The 12746-nt window shown below is 44.2% G+C and overlaps 1 protein-coding gene across 1 annotated transcript; it reads left to right on the forward strand.

Annotated features, from left to right (window-relative positions):
* Positions 1-129: 129 nt before the first annotated feature.
* On the forward strand, positions 130-9734 carry LOC104533898 (tyrosine 3-monooxygenase; the record flags this gene model as incomplete). Its single annotated transcript, XM_010184117.1, has 11 exons — positions 130-304; positions 1095-1183; positions 1392-1459; positions 3205-3255; positions 4139-4284; positions 4696-4831; positions 4978-5047; positions 5387-5443; positions 6042-6137; positions 6289-6422; positions 9425-9734. Coding segments are annotated over 11 exons (1182 nt in total), but the record flags the coding sequence as incomplete, so codon positions are not given.
* Between the last annotated feature and the right edge of the window lie 3012 nt (positions 9735-12746).

Consider the following 12746-nt stretch of genomic DNA (forward strand, 5'->3'; position numbering starts at 1 on the left):
GGGAGGGGGGGTAAAAAAGACAAAGGGGAGTCCCTCCCAAATGTATCCATATGGACATCTTTGGGAAGTAGCAGCAGGTGTTTCAAGTGTTGTTTAATGTTTTTGTTCTCCTTTTCCATGTCCCAAAAGACATTTGAAGCTAAAATTCACCATCTGGAGACCAGGCTTAGCCAAAAGCCCCGTGAAGGGACCGCTGAACTGGAGTACTTTGTGCGCTGTGAAGTCCACAGCTCTGACCTCAATACTTTCATTAGCTCCATCAAGAGGGTAGCGGAAGATGTGAGGACCACTAAGGAAGATAAATGTAAGGAACTTACAAACTGCTTCAGTTTTGTGGAGAAGCTAAGCTGTAGAGACAGGGTGGATACTTTGTTATTCCCACAAAAAGGGAAGGGTTGTTGTGTGATGCATTTGGGCAAAACAGAAAAGACAGCCTCTGGGACACCTGAATCCTGAAAGCCACTCCTTGCCCATTTCTCAACAGACTCCAGAGTCCATAGCCCTTAGACAGGTTGAAAACAACACCAGAAATAGGAGATATTTCATGTTTTGTTCACACCTCTCCTACAGAGTTTTCTGTTCCTGCTCCTATTTTATATTACAAATGTAAAGTAGATTCCTACCTGTGTGTCAGAAATTCTATATCGATCCAGCACTAAACTACAAGACACTCCTCATGCCATCCTGTTCTGAAGACAGGGTGATTCTTATTGTAAAGTATCCCTAGAGATCTGCAGTGATCACTTTACAAACAGTTTGACCTGTGGATTTGTTTTTAACGTGAAGTCTGGAATCTCTCAGTAAAATCTAATTTTCATCTTTTGTTAACTTTTGTGACAAAATACTCTGCTGAGTACCCTGCTCATCTCAAGCAGGGAGGTCAGGAGATGGAGATCATGACATTAGACCTGAGTGTAGGACAGGAGCATTGAGAGTGTAGGACTACTTCCCAAAAGACACAGCTGTGTCATGTGCTGCTGTGTGTGTGCATTTGGTACATCAGGTTAGATGTATATTATTCAATCTCACAACCCCTTCTCAGCAAGGGATGTCTTGTCTTCACTTCTACAGCTGGTGTTTCTCTTTTCCCACAGTTCACTGGTTTCCCAAAAAAATTTGTGAACTGGACAAGTGTCACCATTTGGTCACCAAGTTTGACCCTGACTTGGATCTGGACCACCCGGTGAGTTAGTCTGTGTGGGCACATCCTCACATTGGGGTCCTGAGCCTTCCCTCAGAAGCTGAAGAAATGTATTAATGCAGCTGATCAAGGAACTGTAGTGCAATCATCAGCATGAGAGAAGTTCCTCCAGCCACTGATGAGCTTTGTTAGATGAGAAGTTTTAGTAACTGATCAAAAATCCTGTCTCTGTTCCTATTTGTCATCATAGGGCTACTCTGACCAAGTATATCGCCAGAGGAGGAAATCAATAGCAGAAATTGCGTTTCACTATAAGCAGTAAGTCTCTCTCCTAACATCCATGCAGGGATAATGCTGTGTCAATACAACCTGTTGGGATTTCATTGTGCTACTTGCATGAGACTTCTCTTCTTTTATGTTTTGTCTCTCCATTCAGCCTTGCCAGCTCTTTTTGTGTGCCTCTTCTGTCTGTGTATTCCAGCTTCTTCTTAATTAAAAAAGTCTGTGATCATTAATTCATACATTGATAAAGCCAGAACAAATCTCCTGCATAACAAAACCCACATATAACCTCATCAGACCTCAAGCTTCATTTTGAAGTGTAGCACCTCTTTTAGAATGACACCTAGTCTCAACTTCAGTGTTTCAAGTACTGAAAAAGCTACAACGTGCCCATAAAATTTGTTCCAGTGGCTCATTATCCTGGCTGTGGAAAAATGTGGGTTTTATTTCTAAATGGAACTTCAGTAGCTTTATCTTTCACTCAACAGATCATACATGCCTTTCATCTGTTTGAATTTTGCTATCGGACTTCTTTTTGCTATAAGGCTATTTATAGCCTAAATGGCTTACCTCCTAACTCTGATAAATTAAATAGATTCCAGTAATGGTCTCATCATTATTTTATATAGATTTAAGACTATCTCTTGTATTCCTACTTAATACTCATGTTCTGATATATGCAGTGATACCACTCAGCCTCTTCACTACAATATCAAACAGAGCTCTAAGATTCAGTTGGGCTTGTAAAATATTCCCTAGATCCTATTCAGTAACACTGTCTTCCACCATAGCCTCTCTCTCTCTCTCTGAGAAAGACTTTAAATGTATATTTCTGCAGCAAGCCATGCTGAAAGCAGGCTATGGAAATTATATGTGTCACCTTCTTGAGCTACCTCTATAACTGGTATGATCCCAGCATGGCTTTCTGCTCTGTTAGGTTTCATGTTCTTTGCAGAATTGAAGCCCAGAATATAGGTGTTGATGTTTATAACCTGTAGTAATACTAAATGCACAGAAAGTCACTGTGCCAGCAAGAGGGTTCTGAGGGACACAGAAGGAAATACTCTCTTAAGATGATGCACCCATTTAATATGTCTTCTCTCACATCTAGTCTGCAGGTTAGCATTTATGAGCTGCTGTGTAGGATCCCTTCAGGCTGTTAATGGAACAAGCACAATGCTTTATCACTGTAATATGTGAATACCTCATTTGTTCAAGTACAGAACAGAAGGATTTAGGAAATACTATTGCTAAGTGTGATGCAGAAAAGGCAAAAGTGTCAGTCTTCTGTAGTTCCCACTTATGATAATGTTAAATTTTTCTTGCCATCTTTAATCTTACTGGCAATATACTTTTCTGTAGTTCAAATGGGTTTATATTTCGTTATTAGCAGCTTTTATTTCCCAGCCACTGTTTCATTCTTGGAACCACCAGCTCCTTGAAGTTCAGGCAAATGAAAATATTTCTTTTCACAAAAAGTTTCCATTTTTGCCAGTGAAAAATATATTTTTCTGAAAAATATTATGCTTGGTAAGCTATTGCTCATCCCTTGTTCATTTATAACCTCTGGCTATGCTAAAACTTTTCTCTGTGTCCATGTATATGTTGCACCTGTGCAAATTACCCAGTACCAAGGTTTTGTCTTTCCTGTCACCCCTTGTTTGGTATAAAGAAGACTGAGCGACATCATGCAGAGCTTCTCCAAAATGCTCCCTTCTCAAAGGGAAGAGGAGCCTGACTTGTGCTCTGCAGCTGTCAGTAATGGTGCATTTGCCTTGCAGTGGGGACCCGATCCCTCACGTGGAGTACACAGCGGAGGAGATTGCTACCTGGTAAGCACTGACTTAATCTGTGACCTCTGTTGGCTTCACCAGTAGAAGATGGGAATCAAAATCTAAATGTGAGGATGTGGCCTCTTGGAAATGTATCAGAATTGCAAGCACCCTAGTTAATGGTTTGTTATAAAAACTAGTAACCCACTGCATGGAGTTTTATGGTAGAGGCTACATTCGGGAGAGAAAGCTACTCCAAAACAGTGGTGCTCTATCTCCTCCTTTCTTGGGGCTGCACCAAGAGCATTTTCATGCTGCAGCCCCCAGGAGTTTCCTCCTAAGGAGCCTCTCCAGAGAGACAGGTAGATAATTCAGAGTCCCACTTCTCCAAGGGAATATGGCTCAGTAGCAGCCTCCATACAAAGGGTAGTTATCATAGCTGCAGAAAGAAGTATGAGGCCCATGATGAATATCTGCAGGGTACCTCACTGGCCTGACTTAAGAAAATTATTCCTTTGAACATGATTATTTCCGGGAGTGTCACTGAAGGAGTGTCTCTTAAAACAAAGCCAGCTTATATGAGCTGGCATAAACAAGGTCATCTCCTGGATATATCAACTGTCTTCATAGTGTAACTTCAGGAGTTAACCCACAGAGAATATTTTAATTCAGTTAATACCTTTTATATAATCTTCTGACCTTCTGACCTTCAAGGTCAGAAGTAGGTCTGTGCAGATACAACTGCTGACTTTGCAGGCTCATTTGAATGTGTGTGTGTATGTTTACATATCCCTATCAATGGACATAGACATAGACTTAGTGGTAGAAAAAGGCAAAAGGATGAGAAATCCAGAGGCAGGGGTCCTTGATAGCATACAACCAAAGCACAGGAGAGTACTAGACACACCAAGCCATTGAATGTCTGCCACCTCTTGTCCTGAAGGAAGGAGGTGTACAGCACCCTGAAGAGTCTCTACCCCACCCATGCCTGCAAGGAGTACCTTGAAGCTTTTAATCTACTGGAAAAATTCTGTGGCTACAATGAGAACAACATCCCTCAGCTGGAGGAGGTCTCCCACTTCCTAAAAGGTGGGTACAAGCCTGGGGTACCCAGATCCAGAGTCTGCCAGGGCTCCCACACAGTAGTGCAGATACAGCTCAGAAATCTGAGCCGAAACGAGTGTGTGAGCTGAGATTTGGGAGAAGAGCTGGTGGAGGCTTGTGCATTGTCCACAGAAGTCAGGGGTAGACCCCAGGTGGTTAGGACTGCAGCAAAACACAGTGGGTTGAAACTGAAGGTCAAGCCCACAGTCAAATGATCCCACTGAGCACCTAAAGAACACAGGTTTCTTCCTAGTAGGAGCAAAAAGATTAAGCTTGGCACAGCAGACACCCTGTAGTTTCCAGCACCAATGCTTTTTGTGTCTGTGCTGGGAACATGGGGCAGCAACACTGCCTGTGGGCCGTGCATCCCTTCAAAGACAGTATGCACTGTTTTAGAGAGGACCGGCTTCCAGCTTCGACCAGTGGCCGGCTTGCTGTCGGCACGGGACTTCCTCGCCAGCCTGGCCTTCCGTGTCTTCCAGTGCACGCAGTACATCCGCCATGCATCCTCGCCTATGCACTCCCCTGAGCCGTGAGTATCACCCAGCCCCAACAACTTTTGCTGCATCCCACCTGGATGCAACATCCCACCTGGCCGGCAATTAATCCTTTTCTCTAACAAGCAAACTCTAGCCACTAGTGACCATGTTTTCCTCCTTTTCCTCTGGGCATTGGCAGGGATTGCTGTCACGAGCTGCTGGGGCATGTCCCAATGCTGGCTGACAAGACGTTTGCCCAGTTCTCTCAGGTAAGGTCTACTTCCTCATGCCCAAGAGGGCAGGGAAGGATGTAGTTACCCAAAAATGACCCTAGTCTTGCCATGTAAACCTTCCTTGTTCTAGAATTTATTTATGTTAAATACAATGTTCAGAAGCCCTAGTGATGGACCAAGAAACCTAATACAGAGTAAAAATATCAGACTCTGCAGCAAAGTGATTTTAGCCTAAGCATGATGAAGTCACATCAGATGCATGGCAGTGCAGGGCAACAATATCTGTTGTCTCAAGGCAATAATACAGAGCAATCCATGCATAAGGCCCTCAGACCAAATCTATCCTGACCTTTGCCACTTCCCTTCTCTTCTCAGGACATTGGGCTGGCGTCTTTGGGAGCAACTGATGAAGAAATTGAGAAACTTGCAACAGTAAGTTTTCCTCTCTGCTCGATGGGAGCCCTGACTTCTCCAGCAGCACTTCTGCAGTTATCGGGTGACTGCTCTAGCCTGGTCTCCCCAGGTTTGCAGGCTCAGAGCCCTGCCTGATGTATTTCAGCCCTGCTGTTTCACGATGACTGTGCAGAGCAGAGATCAGCTGAACAGCAGAGCTCGCTTGCACATTAACCCAATTTTATCGGGCACTAGAGTATCATCAAGCATCATATTTCTAATGACAGCACTGCTGGGACTCTTTGGATGGGATTAAATGACATCTGCTTCCTTTGGCTCTCACTTGGCAAGGTGACCCATCCTGCTGCAAGGGCACCAAACAGCAGCACCACACAGTGGGCAGGTGCACAAGAAACCAGCCCAGGGACAGTTTCCATCTGTCCTGGTGTGGCAGGAGCTTAGTTTAGCACTGTGCTCCGGCAGCAGTGGGTGCAGGGTAAGAAGAAGGGACAAAGTGCCAGGTCTCTGTTCATTTCAACAACCCCAGACCCCAGCCATGATGTAAGGGCTCAGAAGTGACAGGGAGATGAAGATGAGTAGCTGTTTCCACTAAGCATTTTTCTTTCTCCTTTCACAGCTTTACTGGTTTACGGTGGAGTTCGGGCTCTGCAGACAGAATGGGATAGTCAAAGCCTATGGAGCCGGGCTCCTGTCTTCCTATGGGGAGCTCATAGTAAGTCCCAGCATAATTTGCCTTTCTGCTCTAGACACTATACAGCAAAAACCTTCCTCTGCACAGCTCAAATGACTTTACCTCTGTCTATCATGTATGTGCTCTCTGACCCCCTTAATTTCACACCAGCATTTTTCTGCTGTGTCCCTAGCACTCCTTGTCAGATGAACCAGAGTTGCGGGAATTTGACCCCGACGCTGCTGCTGTTCAACCCTACCAGGACCAGAACTACCAGCCTGTATATTTTGTGTCTGAGAGCTTCAGCGATGCCAAAAGTAAACTGAGGTAGGACTGGGCAGTGAGGGAGACCCAAATAGAAGGAAATGAAGATATAATATATTGAAACAGAGTTTGAAACCATGGCTGCTTTCAGTTCAAGGTCTCAGAAGTACTCTGGAAACTGTTTTCAGGTCTTTCAAAGTAAAGTGATTCTCCAGTTCCTACATGGTCCAACTTCAGTCCCACGGATTCACCAAGAGCCCACCAAAAATACACTCGACTAAAGGGCACGGGTGTGGAGGAGTGGGAAGAATTCTTGGAGATTCAAGACTTAGGGAGTGAGAGAAGGGACAAATTTAGCTCTTCTCCCTAGTTTTCATAGGAAGGAGTTATAGACTAACTCCAGTTCCCAGGGGAGGCCAGGCAATGTAACAGAGGATTGGCGGTCCAGACATTGAAGACCCAAACCATCCACCAGGAACCCTTCTGCTTCCTTGCTGCAGAAGGTCCAAGTGATACAGATCATGTACCAGCTGTCCCTCATGGGAGCATCTTGGCAGCATGTGTTCTTCTGAAACATGGGCTCTTGCATCATGTAAAAGTTTGCTCTAGGTGTGAAAGTTTTAGGAGAGCGGTGAAGAGCTGCTTAAAATAGTGACATTCTCTGAATCTGGAATTCAGAAAGATGTTCATCTTTCTGAGCAACTGCTGAGCAACTTACCCATTTATCATTCAACCAGTAAAAAACCCCATGCCTTATTAGTAGTTCATATGCAGACAAAAAAGATTTTCTGAAACAGGGATGGATTTATCCATGGAAAAAAAAAATTAACTTTTACTTCCTAGGCTGGCTAACATGGGTTAGCAGACCCCAGACAGCACCCCACCAGTGTAATTGGTTTTTCCCATCACATGGGACTGCAGAGAAGATGGAGAGGGGCAGCTCTACCCACCGATATCTCTTCAGAAGAGCATTTTCTTGGCCATACCCAGAGTTGCTCACAGGAGGAAAGCTCAGTCTTTTAACATTTGACTGACAGAGGAAAACTTTGCCTATGCCATTTTATCTTAGCTTAGGAATGGGATAGGATAAGAGGAAGTTTTACACAATGTATGTGACTCTGCAGTTTATGCAAGAAGGGTATTTCATTATAAGTCAAAGAACGTGTTGGGTTGGAAGGGACCTTTAAAGGTCATCTAGTCCAATAACATGGTGAGGATTGTTATATTTAATCTTTTGCTTCTATTGCCCTCACTTGCACTGTTCATAAAATCCAGAGTCCAGTTGCTCACAAGCTAGCACCTGGGGAACCCGTCCTCTCACACACACTAAGTTCCATTTAAAAAAAACACAACTAACTGTTGCCTAATGAGTCATTTCCTTGCATTTAAAAAAGCAAAATATACCACATACACAGCCAAGATTAGGCTAGACGATTTTGACAGTGACAAGAACTGTAAATGATCCTCTTAAAAGAGCTCAGAGATCATGCAGATATTATTTTATAAAGTAAAAGCAATAAAACTTCTTTTTTATCATTATTACTGGCAGCTGCCACTGTGGGCCTGATTATCAGTGTTATCCCTAAGGAAAGTCTCTTTTCCCAGAAAGAAAACTTTTCACCAGTTTCCTAGGGTGGACATGCTCCCTCAGTGCCCTTCCAGACACCCATGTCACACTTGTAATGCTTCAAAAAGATGTCAAGAGAACACACCCCTGTTGGAGGGCAAGTTTCTAACCATTAGCAGCCATTATGACTCACCACTGTGGCTGATGACATTAATAAGTGAGATGAGGTGGCCTTTACCTAGGAGAGCTGGGGATATGGAGATAAGCAGCGTGTTTTAGGAGGTGGATAATGTACACAGAAAACCCCTCTGTTTGCACTTGGTTTTGCTTCCCTGCAAGCATTGCAGCTCCTCGCAAGCACCAGCCTGCAGCTTTGGTCATGTCGGTGCTTGGCTCCGTCTGGATTTGGTGATGTTTTCCTCAAAACCCGGCAATTCAGGACTAGGCTCCTCCACGGCATGCAGGATCAGCCAAACGAGCATCTGAGAAAGGGATGTTCTTTGCCGGGCCCTGCGCCAGAGCAGACCCGCGGTAGCCACAAGAGGGTACCCTAAGCTAAGCAATTCAGGAGTGAAAGGGTGAAGCCTCAGCAAAGGCAAGCAGCATGCCTGTTGCTAGTGCTGTTTGTCCCCTCATCTTCAGGGGCATTTTCAGCATGAGATTGTAGCCATGAGTAACTAAATATAGATTCCCAGATCTATATTTATGCCGTCACTAAAGAAAAAAAAACAAAAAACACTACAACAAAAACCTTACCTTGTCAAGTGTACATGTCTTAGTGTTGGAGATGAACATGGGCACCTTTGGGGAAACCTTACACTCGATTTGTTTTTGCCTGATTGTGTAATTCTCCATTAGAAAGGCAGCAACAGGGCCTTGCTCTGAGAGGTATAAAGCAAAGTCTGGCTCATAACTGTGATCTAGACTCCAGTTATCTTTGGGTGCAATAGTGCAGTGTTGCTCAGTCACACTGCTCTGTTGATGTAAATCCCTTCCCCTTGCCCAGACCTAAGCCACTGTCTGTCAAATTTAATACAGCTTGCAGCTAGTTCTCCCCTCCTCAAGCAGAGATTAGTCAATATATAAATGTCAGAAAGGGTTTAGAAACATAATACTATAACACCACAGGCTTTCCCTGCAATTAGCTTCTACATCTCCTTGGCATTTTTGAAAAAGAAAAAAAGAAATTGAAGTAGAGGATGCGTGGCAATGGCCACAGAGTGACCAGTTCAGTCCATCCTCTCGACTCATGTGAGCCCATGAGTTCAGTCCACAGAAGCCTGCAAACTCGTGGCCTTCCTTGCAGAACAGGAGAGATTTCAATTATTGCTCCAGCCCTGTGGAACTGGAAAGGTGGGAATCCAAAGCTCTTGTGCTAACCTAGAAACTCTGTCTAAAGGAAGCATGAATCTGTTGTGATCTGGGTGAAAGGTGATGGGTAGGAGGCAGACCCAGGACCCATCTCCTGTACCAAGCCCTCTGCACCCTTTCCTTGCAGGAGCTATGCGGCACATATCAAGCGGCCCTTCTCAGTGAAATATGAGCCCTACACCCACAGCATCGAACTCCTGGACAGCCCTCAGACGATCTGTCACTCCCTGGAGAGCGTAAGGGATGAGCTTCACTCGCTGATTAACGCACTCAATGTTATCAGTTAATACGGGAACTGGGCTATTTCCTTCCTCTCTTCCCCTGCAGCCCCAAAGCTGTCGGCTCTGCCCTTGCCTAGTTCCCAGCTGATAACTCCTACATGTCTTCTCCTAACATTTGCACCGCTGTCTGTCACCACACGACCCCAACAGCTTTCCAGTTTTGCATGTAGGGCCAGCTCGGAGGAGGGCAGAGGGATGGATCCAAGGACTGCTGCAGTTTTTTTGGTAGCTTTTCTACTGACTGCCAGAAGAGGCTTAGCACAGACCAAAAACATAGCCAAGCTACAAAAGTTGAAGTCAAGGGCTGTATGCTAGGCTCCTGGGTACAAGGAAGAGGAGGAAAGCTGCTTTATCATTAAAAAAGAGAAAGAGAGAAAAAAAGAAACCCATTGTTTGCAGTTTGAAAGAATAAATTAATATTCTTTTTTTAGTCCCAAAACAGCTTTTATAGCAACTCTATGAGGGACCTTCAGTCACTGCCATCACCTGCCTCTTACAGCCCTGTACATTTGGGAAATGCAGAGGTGCTCTAGAAGCTTTTCTCCCTGAATCAACTCTATGAGGTTTAAAACTTCAGTTGCCAGCGACCGCTCAGCTTCTTGCACAGGGAGATACTTAGGCACAAATCTCTGAGCTGCAACTCACACCAGGCTGCAATAAGCATTGTACCTCCCTTGCACCTCTACACTGATTGAAGCCAGGAGTCGCCTGTCTGGCATAGAGCAGTCCTGATCTACCTGCATCCCACCCAGCACAAGCACTTCACAGCAAACCCTTGCTACCCTGGAGCAGAGCATGGACACCCCTATCAAGCCCTCTTTTAAAAGTTCTCACAGTAGGGAGTGCTCAGGAGCCCAGCTGCCCTCATGTTATGCCATCATATCTGAGAGCAGATAGCAGTCACAGCTATTGATGTTCCTGAGTGCTGGTGGCCTTGGGCAGCCTCAGAAGCTTCTTGGCATCCTGAGTTTATTGGTTATTGCAGAATGAGTGGGGGCACTGGTGTTCTGAGCTTGCTAATCCTTGGGAAGATTTCATACACTTCTGCTTTGCCCATCTATGACACAGGTACAACATCATCTTATTCTTAGATATCACAGTTTCACTGTCACCTGATGTAGCTCAGGTGCGTGACTAATGCCATTGCTGGCCGTTTCTGAGGAAGGTAACATATTGTTAGGATGCTCAAACCCAGTTTCATCCAGCTTTCACTGTTGATATTAATGGCTTGATCTGACCCAAAGCTCTCAGTTTTCCTCCCCCTCTTTTCCCTTCTTATCTTTTGCAGGCTGTCTCATAACTTAGCAGTTTGCTCAGAAGTTTGGCCCAAGGTTATGCAGCTGTGCAGTATCAGAGCTGGGCTTGGGACACATGGAGGCAGCTAAGAAGCTGTGGGGGACAGCGAAGGGGAGAACTATGCAAAGTTGTTTGCACGATCAGTTATAGCATTTCTGTGTAGACTTTTACCATCCTTGTCCACGGTATATGATTTCTATAATTTCCTCTTCAAAGAAATGCAAGGTTTAGCAGTTAAGTTTTGTCTATTAGGTGTAAGTACCTTCCAATACATGTATATACCATTGCTCTTCAGTGTTAATTCTACTGTGGCTCAGTCTTAACAGTTTGCAATACATTACACCTTGTCCCGTTTCCGACCTTCACATGCATATGCTTAACTCCCAGTTTTCTCAAATTTTAACTCCTTAGCTGCTAATGGCACTTTGTCTCCCACCTGCTTCAATTCTTCCTTTCTGTTTCCTTTCTTATTTGACCCCTCTCCTAAATTCCTCCTAAATTGCTTAAAAGGTCAGTACTGAAATCAGCAGTTCAACACTAGAGCTAGCTGTTTCTCCTCAAGTTGTTCCTCCTTGGAGGATTGTCCTGTAAATGAATAAAACTACTGAGTTCATTCAGTTATTGTAATTTTAGAGCACTTTTTCCAAAGCTTCAGCTATGATTTCCCAATCTGGGTGGATCCAGATCTCGAGCTGTAACTCTCAAGGGTCCCTTAAGAACCGTAACAATTTTTAATTTGGGGTCTTAAATTATTACTATTAGATTAAGTAGCTGGAGCAAGCTATGCAAGTCTAAGGAAGGTTAGGTCATAGGTTAGCTATTTAGCTGTGAAAATCTTATTGGTGACTCCAGTAAAACAAACTAAAATGAAGAAAATAAAGCTCCAAACAGGCAAGAGGTAACAATGAAGCTTGTACAGTTAACACAGAGCTTATGGCTTTGTTAGCAATAGCAATGCCCTGTAACTGGCCTGTAGATCGCTGCTCCTCTCCTCTAGTAGTCTCCAGCTCCTGGGTTACTGCCCAGGAGTGCATCAAGGATGCTGCAAACCCTGCAGTGATGCTAGACTCCTGATCAGGACCAAGGAAGGAGCCTCAAGTAGGGGCACTTGCTTTTTGGTTTGGCTTCGAAATCCATAAAGGCATGAAGGTGGCTGCCTCTCCAAAACACTTCACAGTCATTATCTGCCTTGTTAAATGTCTGAAATTAATGCAGTTTATAAAAAGACCAAAGCTATTAAAATGGACTGAAAAGCCAAGTTAAAAATCCTTGCAATTGGAGGAGACTTCAACTCCTCCGCCCTGCCTTGTAGTTTGCATTGCTGCTCCGTGATCCTGTCAGCTGTTGCTTGTTCAAGGAGCTGTAGTAAAATCTGTTGCTCTACAAAAATAGAAAATAAGCAAAACTTGAAGCATCAACCAGCCCCGTTAGTATGCAAGCATATAAACAGATCTACTGCAGCCACGTGGGAGGTAAACACCGCACAGGCTGCACCCCTTTGCTTCCGAGAGATGAGGTATTGCTGGGGCGGGCTGTGAGTGTGGGGCTCAGGCTGAACAGGCGCGGGAGGTTCCTCTTTGGGGCATTTTCCATGTCTGCATTCTTGATAAATTCATAAGATTACAGAATTACTTGGCTCCTTAGGGAGACATCTGAGAAACATGAACTCGTTTGTATTTATAATTGCCCTCATCTATTTAATATCTTAGAGGACTTATCCTATTAGTAACATAATAACTTCCCTTCCATTTTGTCTCTAAGGCTTGTTCCTTTTTATCTGATTTCAAATACATTACTTGGCCCCTTATTTCATAAGCCATATATGAGTTGGATTCTTCCTTTCTCTTCTTACATATTTTTATAATGTTGTTC

Source organism: Mesitornis unicolor, unplaced genomic scaffold (genome assembly GCF_000695765.1).
Source record: "Mesitornis unicolor isolate BGI_N332 unplaced genomic scaffold, ASM69576v1 scaffold8135, whole genome shotgun sequence".
Taxonomy (NCBI): domain Eukaryota; kingdom Metazoa; phylum Chordata; class Aves; order Mesitornithiformes; family Mesitornithidae; genus Mesitornis; species Mesitornis unicolor.